Genomic DNA, 12,344 nt, shown 5'->3' with positions numbered 1-12,344 from the left:
AAATATGTGACCACGCAAAATATATATTACAATTGTTCCTAATAGTCACCTGTGGATATCTATAAATATTAACATAACATACATGATTCAAAGTTAAGTTATTTAATTGGTGAATAGATAAACTATAGCATAATTGTCCTGTGAAATTACACAATTTTATTTTTTTAGATATACTGTGAAATCAAACACAAAATTCTGAATGTAATATGCTAGAAAAGTAAAATTTACAATAATAGCACATCTATGCCTATCATGGCAAAGGTGGGATCATCTGCAGTAGAGTGCAGAGACACTGCTTCATATCAGAGAGAACTTCTCAGATTTGATGGATGGTAGTACTTGCATAATAGTATGCAGAAACATTAAAGTATATGGTTAGGTTTGGTGGATTTTAAATAATACCTTAAAAAGCAAGCAAGTTTTTAAATATATAAACTCATTCTTGATATTTATATAAATATAAATTCTCTAAAATAAGATCTGCCTATCAGGAGATTAAATTATTTATTCCAAGCCATCAATGAGACATAAATACATTTATTTCTTCAAAATGTTGAAAACAGTCAAAATTTTAAATCTATAGAGTGAATAATGTATATATTTAAATAGTTTAGGTAAAAATCTATATACTATATTGATTTAGTTATATATGTTTACATTTCCTGATAATTTTCTAATTATGTATACGATTACACAGAAAGTTTTTGTGAATGAGTGTCTCCTAGCAAACTCTTCCAGGAGAGACACGTTTCACAGATCACAAACATTGTATTTGAAGTTCTGCATGTTTTCATCTTATATCACATGCCAGTTTTTCATCACACATTTTTGGGAAATTATAAAAAGTACCAAGGGAGCACTTGGCCAGAAGAATATTTGACCTTTTGAAGAATAATACTGTGAGGTCTTCCTTGAGATAAGTGAATTATACTTATTCAAAGATTGCCTGATGTTTCATTCAATTCATGGTCTATTCCTTCCTGTGAGTGAATTGAACTTAAGGACTTGGGAAGTTGCCAGTATTGTTTTTGCTTTCCTCTTTTCTGTGTATAATATAATTAAATGCCTTTAGTTCTTCCCAGAACTCCTACTCTCTGAAGAAGCTTGTTCATAAGAGTCTATTGTATCTTACAGTGAATTCTATGCCTGTATCTATGCTTTTACTGAGGATGTATTAGTTAATGGCATCCCAACAGGTAATGAAGCAGCATGAATCAAAGTTTTTATCAATGATTTCTCTATTTAATTGTTATTATTCTGTTTCAGAAATTATACTGTCGTCAATTCTAAAATCATCGTGGTCACAATCAGGCCTGAACCTAAAACAACTGACTCTTTTTTGGAGATAGAGCTAGCTCACTTGGCGAATGTAAGTCCCACACCTTTTACACTGTACTTCTTACAGATTCACCTTTGAATGAAGTTTATAGCCATTATCTTAGTCAATGAAACTATAATATATTTTTCATCTTTTTATAGTCACAAATGACTTTGTTTGTTACAAACATGTATAGAAGCAGATAGTCATAATTCTATGCTTCCATTCGTGATAAACTGTTCAATTTATCCAAAAGAATAGTTGGTAAATTGATCATGTATCTGCGCATTCATGTTTACTAAATACTTGTTATATCCTTGGAAACAAAATGAAAATAAGAATTTATCTTACTATGTAATAGAAGAAAATAATATGGATTTAAAATTCATTTGCAGGCAAATCTATAAAAATTACTTCCAAAGTGGGGATTAACTTAAAGCATAGTATGATATTTTAATACAGAAGGTAGTAAAACTAGAGAGAAGTCTTGGTGGTTCAAGCGCTGGCTGATCTCCCAGAGGATTTCAATTAGATTTCAAGCACGATATGGTCACTCATAATAAGTAACTTAAGTTCAGGCCACCTTGACCACAAGGAATCCATATGGTATACAAACATATATGCAGTCAAAACACCCGTAAATGTAAAGTAAAAATTTTAGGACTGATTTAATGTGTGACATGGAAAAGCATAATACTTGTACTTTTAAACTTACTACACTTACCCTTACTTTGCATAAGGAATTGTTAAAATTCCCCAGGTGCTCTAGCATACTGAATTGCCCATGCCAGAATGGCAAGAGTCCTTGCCTATATCAATCCAACTGCAGCTGAGTCTTACAATTGTGTCTTAATCAGCGTGGTTAAACGTAAAATTACTTCCTGTACCTTTTTTACATTTAATTAAATAGTTAAATCGTTAATGAATTAGGGCAAGGAATGTGTTTTCTATCAAGACCTTCCTTATAATGCTATTTCCTGTCTAGTGTTAATAAAAGGGGCCATCTCATATTTGCATGTATTTAATTTTTTTACTGCTTTGCAATGTTTATATGATGTCAAATTTTGTATTAAAGAAAACAAAAAATAAGGGCTGGGAGATAGCTTAGTGGTTAAAAGCACTGGCTGTTCTTTCTGAGGTCCTGAGTTCAATTCCCAGCACCTCCGCAGTGGCTCACAATGTCTGCAATAGTATATGTGATTCCTTCTTCTGGTGTGTACGGAGACAGAGCATACATATGCATAAATAAGTAAATCTTTTAAAAATGAGTAAAAAATAAAAAGGAAAAGGTGATTGAATTGTTTTCTCAAATTCATGTAGTTAATGAATAAGAGAATTTTTATCCACATCCCTTGGGCTACAAAACTCAAATGTTTCTGCTATTGTATAATTTCTGGTTTCTCCAGAAATTAGCCTTAGTTTTAGAGAAAGAGATAATCATCTTTCTTGTGAACTACATTTTCATAAGGTGCCGCAGGCTTCGAGACTGTTTAATGAAACTGCAAATCTTTCTGCAATGACTTTCCAACATTATAATTAATATTTAAAGTATTAGATCTTTCCTGCTTTTGACAATATGCGAGCAAGTTGATGATTTGTTCTCAGTATCTAGTTCCTCATTGACTTACTGAAAGTGTGTGTGGGGGGGGACATACTTGCTTTTCAGTCAGAAACTTATTTATTCCTGTGCTCAAGGTTCCCTGAAATTTATCTGTTCTTTTAATTGTTGTTATAGTTCCTTATGAACATGTCTTTGTAGTTACAGGAAGTAACATAAAGCAATGAGAGATATTATTTGCAGTATGATTCTAGGACTGCCAAATAAGTAGTACAGAAGTAGACTGTGTCCCTTGCTTCTTATGGAAAAGTTATTAGAAAATTCTATTCTGATAAACTGAAAAAGAAGAACTGCAAAACCAATTTCAATGAAACTGACTTTAGTATTTATGTTCTCATCCTTATGAACAAATACTTCACATAACTATTTCAATGAGGAATGATTTATTTTTGCCTCCTGGTTTTCGAGGGCTTGGGCCACATAATTGTTCCACATGCTTGAGCAGAATACTGTTGGAGTGATGTTAAAGTCAAAACTATTCTCCTTTCTTGGTGGGAAGGAAGCTGAGAGAGAAACTGGATGCCATTTATAACTTTCAGAGGCACAACACATATTGACTCAATTCTTCCCACGAGATAAAAGTTCTTGAAGGTTCCACAATCTCCCATCAGCCAACCTATGTATTGACAAATGAGCTTGTGATCGACATTTCAGATTCAAACCATAACACAGTCTCAAAATTTTACTAAAGCTCTTTAAACATGAAGGTGTTTATTATTTGCACCAAACTTTCCTGGAAATATATTTTTGTTGGTTGATTTTTTAAAAAAGAATAAGATAAAACATTTATAAAAATAATTGTTTATGTATGAGAAACTGAGTAGATTGTGAACAGGGTTTATTATGCACCAACTAGATGCTGTAATCATATGAACATTAGCATAGAAGTATGTTATAACAATGATTGTAAATCACTTAGAATTAAGTGGTTTTTTAAAAAATATTTTAAGTAACTGAATTGATCGGGCTCCACCCCCAAATTTTTTTCATGCAAAATATCCGTATTGAAGGAAACAAATATATTGAACAAATGAGGCAAGGAGAGAAGAGAAAGCTGTAAGACTTATGTACGAAAACTGGGGAGGGGGTCATGCCTGATTTCACGTCCTGGTGACCTACAGTGTTGATGAGATCCAGCTTTCAACCATGACGTCAACTGGCATCTATGGGTGGGCTCCTCTCTGGACAGTTCTGTGCATCCTTCACTTTAAGTGTGCGTCACATTGTTTATGCAGCATAGCCCTTTGGTGTTACTGTTTTGAATTTTTAACGCTTATTACATTTACATTTATATTATCGACAAAATTTGATTTTGAAAGCCATTTTATTCTTCACTGAAGGAAAGAATATTTGACTGATTTACCGAATATCTTGATATTTATTGCCAGTCATATACTGGCATTTCATACACTGATATTAGATTGCTTCCGTTAAGGAGATAATAACCTACGCTGAAATAGTGAAATCTCAGCTAGAATGTAACAAAACGCATTTCAATATGAACCCTGAAACAAAAATAAACGAAAGCGTCATCCCTCTCTACATGCATCTGCATAACCACTGTTTTCCTTTGCAATTGAGCTACTTGGGATATAAGAAGTTTGCAGTGACAAATCTGCCCATATTTACCTGTTTTCTCATAGGAAAAGTATCTTCTGCACTCCTCTGAGCTGAGTAAAGAGGTACAACTGCAAATGCCACATGCTTCATATGTCATGTGAATAAAGCAGAAAGATGGAAATTAAAAGTTATAGTGAGTCTAGGGAAGAGGCCCATTAACATTTTGTAAATGAAATCTGTCCTTTTAAAAAGCTTTTTCACAAATAGCATTTATAGTATGTTAAATGTAATGAGGCCCTTGGGAACCCGCAGGACTAGGAAATAGAATATGGAATGGTGCCATTGCAAATGATATTTAGCAAAGTCAATTGCAGCTTTAACTAGCAAAGTCATTAATGAGAGGTATACCATTCTCAGTTCACTTTCTCTGGGTTAAAACTTCACTCTTATGAGCTATCACAGTATAGTTTCTGATGCTTAATGTTTAGACACAGCAATCTCTTGCTTTTAAGTATTATCAATGTTACTTTCCCAGAAAAGGGAATTTGTATTATAGATGACGGCTGTCATTTAGAATTTTTTTCCACGTAAAATTTTTAGATTCTGTGAGATGGTTGTAAAGTTAATAAATGTGTTGAAAATAATTACTGAGGTTTAAATGAGAACAGTAGCTTGCATCTATGTATATGCACAAATACATACACTTTGAGTGATCTCTGGATGATTATCTAGAGCTACTGTGACTTTCAAGGTAGATAACACCTTCATTTTTAAAGGTGAATTAGTAGATTATAACGTAAATGCACTGTGACTCTGTGATGTATATCAAATTTGAAAGTCTGAAAATTTACTTTTTTCCATATAAAATGTAGTTATGTAATTCTTTCTGTTAATTTGGAAATATGGCCTATATCATACTTCTTTGCAATTTAATCTTGTTTAAAAAATTACAAAGAAAAGCAAAGAACAAAACAAACAAACAAAAAATAACAAAAGAAATACACTTTCAATATTGAGAGGCCTCATGGGAATTATCTGTAGTTTCTGAAGTAGCTGTATGTGAAAGTTATCATGGGAATTTGGACTTGTGTGTTTACTTCCTTTGCCATATTCTTATATGACAACCCACCAAGTTAACAAATGATAAAATTTGACATGTGAGTATGAGTGAAAATTGATGAGAAACCATATCATTTGTAAACATCACAGTAGGAAAAATGGTGGAAATGTTCAGTGATTTTTTTTGCCATCAATAAGGATAAGAAACAATACAATTTGCTTCCAGCATGCATCAGTATTTTCATGATTATCAAAAACAATAAAGTATTGAAAGTCATTTCCTAAAGCTGAAACTGCACTCTGTGAATCCATGGTTTTCACAAGTTGTAATTTTTCAATTGTTCTATCCTAACTTTTGTCTGTTTGGAAGCAATTTCTGTTATTTTGCCTGCTTAAAGCTCTGGCTGATTATTTTGCTGGAGCATCTTGAAATGTTAACTAGACAAGGAGACAGATGTTCTGCCAATAGCTAAACACAAGATGAGAGTTGCTCTCTGGGTACTTCTTTGGTTATATTCTTAATTGCTCAACATTAACAAGAATCCTCATCATATTTCTCAGCTTATTTTTATCTCCAACATCTTTGTGATATTTTCCAAAAATATTTTAGAATAATTGTCCTATTGTTGAAGCAAAGATCAGCAAATTTTTTCAGTGAAGAAGCAGAGAGTAAATATTTCATACATGGAAACTTAATTATTTTTGTCATATATACTCAATTATGCTATCATATTTTGAAATATCCACAGAAAATATATAGATATTTATAAAGAGATATATAAATAAAATTTATAAATAGATTTGCTGCTATCCTGGTAAAATTTTATTTATAAAAATGGCTAGTGGGCCAGATTTAACTTCTGTGTGCTAAGCAAAATAAAGGACATTTTAAAATCTCCAGCCCCTACTCCCCTACAGCCTATGATTCTGTTATATTACCTGTCAAATTGGATATTTGCATGCATGTATATCCAAAAATGTGTGTTATATGTGTACATGTGTGGTACATGTATGTTCATCGTGGAGGCTGTAATGTGGTTAATGATAAGGTTGGAGAATTGTTGCAGATCTTCTAAATAGGTAGAGCTTAATTAAATGAGCTTTTGATTATAAAGAACTTGCCCCAGCTATAGTTGAAGAAAGCAATTTAAGACTGTGTCAGCCTATCACTGCTAGCATTGAAGGTGATGAGACAGACTACAGTCCAATGATCATAGGCTCAGAAGCCAATAACCATCCTTGTTGCTACCAGGAAGTGTGACATCAGTTTTACAACTGAAAGGAAATGTGGTCAGATTCGTCCACATTCTTTACAAAGGAATGCAGTCCTACTAGCATTTTGGCTTCAACCATGTAAATTCTTACGCAGAATCCTGTCCTGATTGAGTTTTGTCAACTTGATACAAGTTTATAGTTAAGGGGGTGCCTCAGTTAAGAAAATACCTACATCATATTGCAAGATTCAGGGCATTTTCCTCATTAATGATTGATGTGGGAGGGCCCAGCTAGTGTGTTTGGTCTACCCCTACACAGGCGATGCTGGATTGTATAAAAAAGCAGGGTGAGCAAACCAGGAAGAACAAGTCAGTAAGCAGTGTTTCTCCATAACCTGTGCTTCAGTTCTTGTGTCTAAATTCCTGCCCTGAGTTCCTGCTCTGAGTTTCTTCACGAGGAACTGTAACCTGTAAGATGAAATAAACTCTCTCTTCCCCAAGATGCTTTTTTTTTAGATGTTTTCTTTATTTACATGTAAATTTCTCTTTTCCCAGTTTCCCCTCCAAAAAACAAACAAACAAACAAAAACAACAAGAACCAACCCCTGTTGCCTCCCCCCTTCCCGTGCCTGCCACCCCACCCTCTCCCATTTCTTGACCCTGGCATTCCCCTACACTGGGGCACAGAACCTTCACAGGGCCGAGGTCCTCTCCTCCTATTGATGATCGAATTTGCAATCCTCTACTATACACATGCTGCCAGAACAATCAACCCCACCATGTGCAGTCCTTGGTTGGTGGTTGAGACCCTGGGAGCTCTGAGGGTGCTAGTTCATATTGTTGTTCGTCCTAAGGGGTTGCAAACTCCTCAGCCCCATAGGTCATTTCTCTAACTCCTTCTTTGGGGACCCTGTACTCAGTTCAATGGATGGCTGTGAGCCTCTACATCTGTATTAGTAAGGTACTGTCAGAGCCTCTCAGGAGATAGCTATATTTAGGCTGGCTTGTCCTTCCTTCAGTTTCTGCTCCATAGTTAATCTCTGCAACTCCTTCCGTGGGTATCCCCAAGATGCTTTTTCACATGGTGTTTATCATACTAATAGAAACCAAACTAAAAAAACAAACAAGCAAAAAACTAACTGAATGCTCTAGACTTTTGACCTCCAGAAACTATGACATTCTAAATGTGTGTTGTTCTGAGATGCTCCGTTTGTGGTAAATTGTTACCTCAGCAGTAGAACACTAAAAGAGCCTGCATTGGAGTTGTCCCCCCAAACAGTTATAAGGTGAAGGTGGTCAATATTACACATTTAGACTATCATTAAGAATCAACTAGACTTAATTAAGCACACTACGTTTTCTATGAAAATCATCCGCCTAGTAGAGTGTATCTTGTCTTGACCACTATGTTACTGTAAACACCTGATGAAAGCAATCATTGGCAGGGAGAATGATCAATGTAAAATGGTGGTGGGATAATACAAACAAGAGAAGGATGTCATGAGACAACAGCACGGAGACAGCAAGAGGTGACATGCACCAGATGCTAGATGAAGAGTAAGCCTGAAATCTGTAGTTAGGCTACATGCCCAAAGCAACTTAGCACAACTTCTTTGAGAGCAGTGTATAGACTGTAGCTGTGCAAGTCACCTCTGCCCATTCTTATATCTGCTACAATCTCATGAGGTTCTTTTAATGATAATATACTCTTGAATATAAACAGAAATAAACCTAGCCTAATCTACCTAGGTGTATGTTTACTTAAGTTACATGATATTTTAAATAATAGGAAATACATAGGCTGTTAAACCCTAGAAGACCCTTTGTTTGCTGAAAGACATAATAAAATGTACTCAGTTATTACTGTGAACAATGCAATCACCTCTGGGTACAAAACCCTAAGATATATGTATGGAGATAATGAATTTATTTTAAGGCTACACATAAAAAGTTATGAGTATAGTTCTACATTTTACTGCTTCCGACGTGGCAAGCTGTACTCATGAGGAAATAATGAACAGTCAGGTTAATGATTTATCTCTGAACTTAGAAAAGAAAGCTGTTATTCTATCTAAACTCTGTCATCTGCTTAATAAGTGCAGTGTACACATACAAAAAAAGCTACATCAAACGCATGTTCTCTCCCAGTAAAAAGCCACGCCCTTATGATGTAACTCAAAGATGACTGGTCTTGATTTGCCAAGAGTACACTTCTCATTACACTAGCCTTTGTATCACTCTCTTAGCACAGCCCTGCCTTTCAACTCTTTTCCAACTCTTTGGTTTAACTGGTCCTCAATTCAATGCTTTCAATAGAAGCCACCTAAGTCTATGGAAATATTCTGAGTCTTCGAAGTTCTATGAATAAAAGTACACCATTGTAATTTATATACTAATGAAGCTTTTAAGATTTTAGATAAATGACAAAATCCTTCTGTCACAGAGACAGAGAGACGTAGAGAGACAGAGAGACAGAGAGAGAAACAGAGAGAGAGTGTGTTATACCTGAATTTAACTTTATAATATCACTAAAATCCAATGATATGGAGTTATTACTTACCATTGCCTGGACAACATGTTGAGAATAATCAATCTATTCACTTTAGTTGAATTACATAAATTTTCTAATTAAAATACAATTACATCCCCTGCTCTTGCTATGTCAGTCCATCCTACTCAAACTTAATCCAAGTTAACAGCCACCTCTTCTTTTACTACTACCTTCCACATGTACATATAAACAAATATATAAATTCACCATTCTGAGTCCATTCAGTGTCCACATGGAATAACCAATAAAGAGTCTTATCTCTGGGGAAGACTAATTCTCTCTTGAGTTTATCTATAGGTGGGATCCTGTGAGACTTTTCTCATCTACATTGGGGTATCTGCTCTTATTAGAATTGTTCAGTTGTTATTTAAGCAACTATATTATTAAGATTTCATGGTTGTAGCTTCCCTGGCACAGCTAGAAATTATAGACTTCCTACTCCTCTGGCTCTTATAATCATTTCTCTTCCTCTTCAGAGATCTTCCATGAGGGTTAGGTGTAGGAGTTACACTGATGGGATGTGAGAGCTATGTTTCTCTCTAACATAGAGTGCATGTGTGTGTATTTATATGTGTGGATGTATTGTATATATGTATTGTTATATGTGTGTGTTTATTGGAGCTATGTGTGTTGTGGATGTGTGCATGCTTAGCTTGTTTTGTTGTTGTTATTTGATATTGAAGATTGAGCATAGGTTCTTACACATTAAGTATGTTCTCTACCAGCTAAATTTTATTTAAGGCCTTATTTTAAATGTAGACAATGAGGGAGAGGTAGGACAGTATAAGTTGAATAGCTTCTCATGCACACTTAAGAACTCAGTGTCCATGGCACCAGACAATGTAACAGAATTTCTATGGAGCATCTGACTTAGAGCACTGGAAATGTTCAGGTAGTTAGGATGAAGTCACTGTTGATCTCCATTGTGTCCCTTCTTTATGTCTTTAGTTATCTGTGTCCACATCTGCCTACTTGCATTGTTTCCACAGGCTTTTGATTCAAGGAGATTTGAAAGGTGCAAAAGTTGTGCCATTTCTGATAGGTGATTTCCTGAAGCAAATGTAATTTATGACTAGGAACCCTTGGTAGTCTGAAAGAACACAGGCTAACGTGGTTGTTACTGGAGAACACAGACCCATATTTGCTGGTTCTTACTCTCATAGATTAGATAGATAGATAGATAGATAGATAGATAGATAGATAGATAGATAGATAGGTAGGTAGGTAGGTAGGTAGGTAGGTAGGTAGATAGATAGATAGATAGATAGATAGATAGATAGATAGATAGATAGATAGATAATTCAAAAATGATTCAAGAAGACATTCTCAGTTAGCCTTATAGGTGTTTGGGAGAAAAACAGTACAAAAAGCTGTAAATGTCAGAATCTGCCTGGAGAAGAAAAATGGACAAGAGGGAGAGAGGAAGTCAAGTGTTTTGTAGTATAGATAAATCTGCCATTGCACAAGGGATTGAGAAATGGAGTAAGAGAAAGAGCCTCATGAGCATCGGGCACTCAGGCTCTGGGTTTGGCTAGTACCCAAAAAAGGGAGTTATAAAGAGGGAGAGAAGTAAGGCTTTTGGAGTTAGAACTCAGAAACCACACCATCATAGCACTGAGGCTCTGCAAGCAACTGCACTGAGGAAGGACTCTGTGTGTGTACACGGCACTTCATTAGGAGACTGTTATTCGCTTACATGCCTTCAGGAGAATCAGTCCTCCTGAAGGGTAATTCCCTGATAATTATCTGTAATCTTCTTTTAATATTGGTGGCTACTTAGAATTTTATGTCTTTATCAGGGCCAAATGGATGAATCAGATCTCATCCTTTTGACCAAAATGTATATAATAATAATAATAATAATAATAATAATAATAATCTATTTTAAAAGTAATAATAGCAATTTCAATAAGATTGCTATCAACTTCTTAAATAGCCTTTCCCTGTTCAGTAGACACAACCTTAGTATGGAAAGAAAATAGCCAGAAGATTGAGACATATAGTTGCCATACACTCAGAAAAAAATGGTTCTATCCTAAAATGTTCTAGTGTATTCTCACTCCAATTTTACATGGGAATAGCATAGTTTTCTAACTATGAACCACATATTTTATTTTTAATTGGCAAATAATAATGATGTACAATCATTGGTTGCAAAGTGATTTAATGATACATGTGTACTATCTAAAATGATTAAATCATGCTAATTAACACATATACTATCCCAAAAAGTTCCATTCAGACAGAAAAAACTGAATTTCAGTGATATATTGCCCAGAATTGTGACTATAGTAAATTATAAAAAACTGTATGTCTCCAAATTGCTAGATGAGTAGATACTAAATTTAAAATGTCTCCATTTTAGTTCTTACTGTAGAAAAGTCAGAGGGTGGATTGGGGGGGCATAAAATATGGAGTGTAAAAAATAAATTAATTGCTCCACTCCTAGGCACTCTGAAACATCCAGGATCAGAGGTGAGCAGGAACCAACATCTGTCCCAACACTGGGAGTATCTGGGTCCAGCGGGACCAGGCACACAGGAACTCCACAAGCCCAGTGACTTGGGTTCCTTCTGGTCAGTCTGGGTTAATGTTCTGAGCAGACCTTGGGCACAAGCTCTACAGTCAGTCCCACAACTCACAGAGAAAGCCACACTCCCAGGTGATTTAACAAGCCCAGGATTCCAGGATCCCAGAATCACAGGACCACAGAGGCAGCTTGATTCTGAGGAGTTCTGACACAACCAGGATCACAGGAAGGACAGGCTCCAGTCAGATTTAGCAAGGGCAGGTAGCACTAGAGTTAACCAGATGGCTGGGGGCAAGTGTAAGATAATAAACAACACAAACCAAGGTCACTTGCCATCATCAGAACCCAATTCTCCCACCATAGCAAGTCCTGGACACACCATTACACCAGAAATGCAAGATTCAGATATAAAGTCACTTATCATGCTGGTGATACAGGACCTTAAGAAAGACATAAATAGCACCCTCAAAGAAATACAGGAGAACACAGGTAAA

At 35.4% G+C, this 12,344-nt stretch overlaps 1 protein-coding gene across 3 annotated transcripts in view; it reads left to right on the top strand.

Annotated features, from left to right (window-relative positions):
• Positions 1–12,344, top strand: part of Adgrb3 (adhesion G protein-coupled receptor B3) — a 729,205-nt gene that overhangs the window by 388,385 nt on the left and 328,476 nt on the right. For all 3 annotated transcript variants that reach the window (XM_031367067.1, XM_031367069.1, XM_031367068.1), the window contains exon 15: positions 1,267–1,369. In XM_031367067.1, coding sequence (XP_031222927.1) covers positions 1,267–1,369 — 103 coding nt within the window. The remainder of the gene's footprint in view (positions 1–1,266; positions 1,370–12,344) is intronic.

This window comes from Mastomys coucha, unplaced genomic scaffold (assembly GCF_008632895.1).
Source record: "Mastomys coucha isolate ucsf_1 unplaced genomic scaffold, UCSF_Mcou_1 pScaffold14, whole genome shotgun sequence".
Classification (NCBI taxonomy): Eukaryota; Metazoa; Chordata; class Mammalia; order Rodentia; family Muridae; genus Mastomys; species Mastomys coucha.
This window is presented reverse-complemented; position numbering and strand designations above follow the sequence as displayed.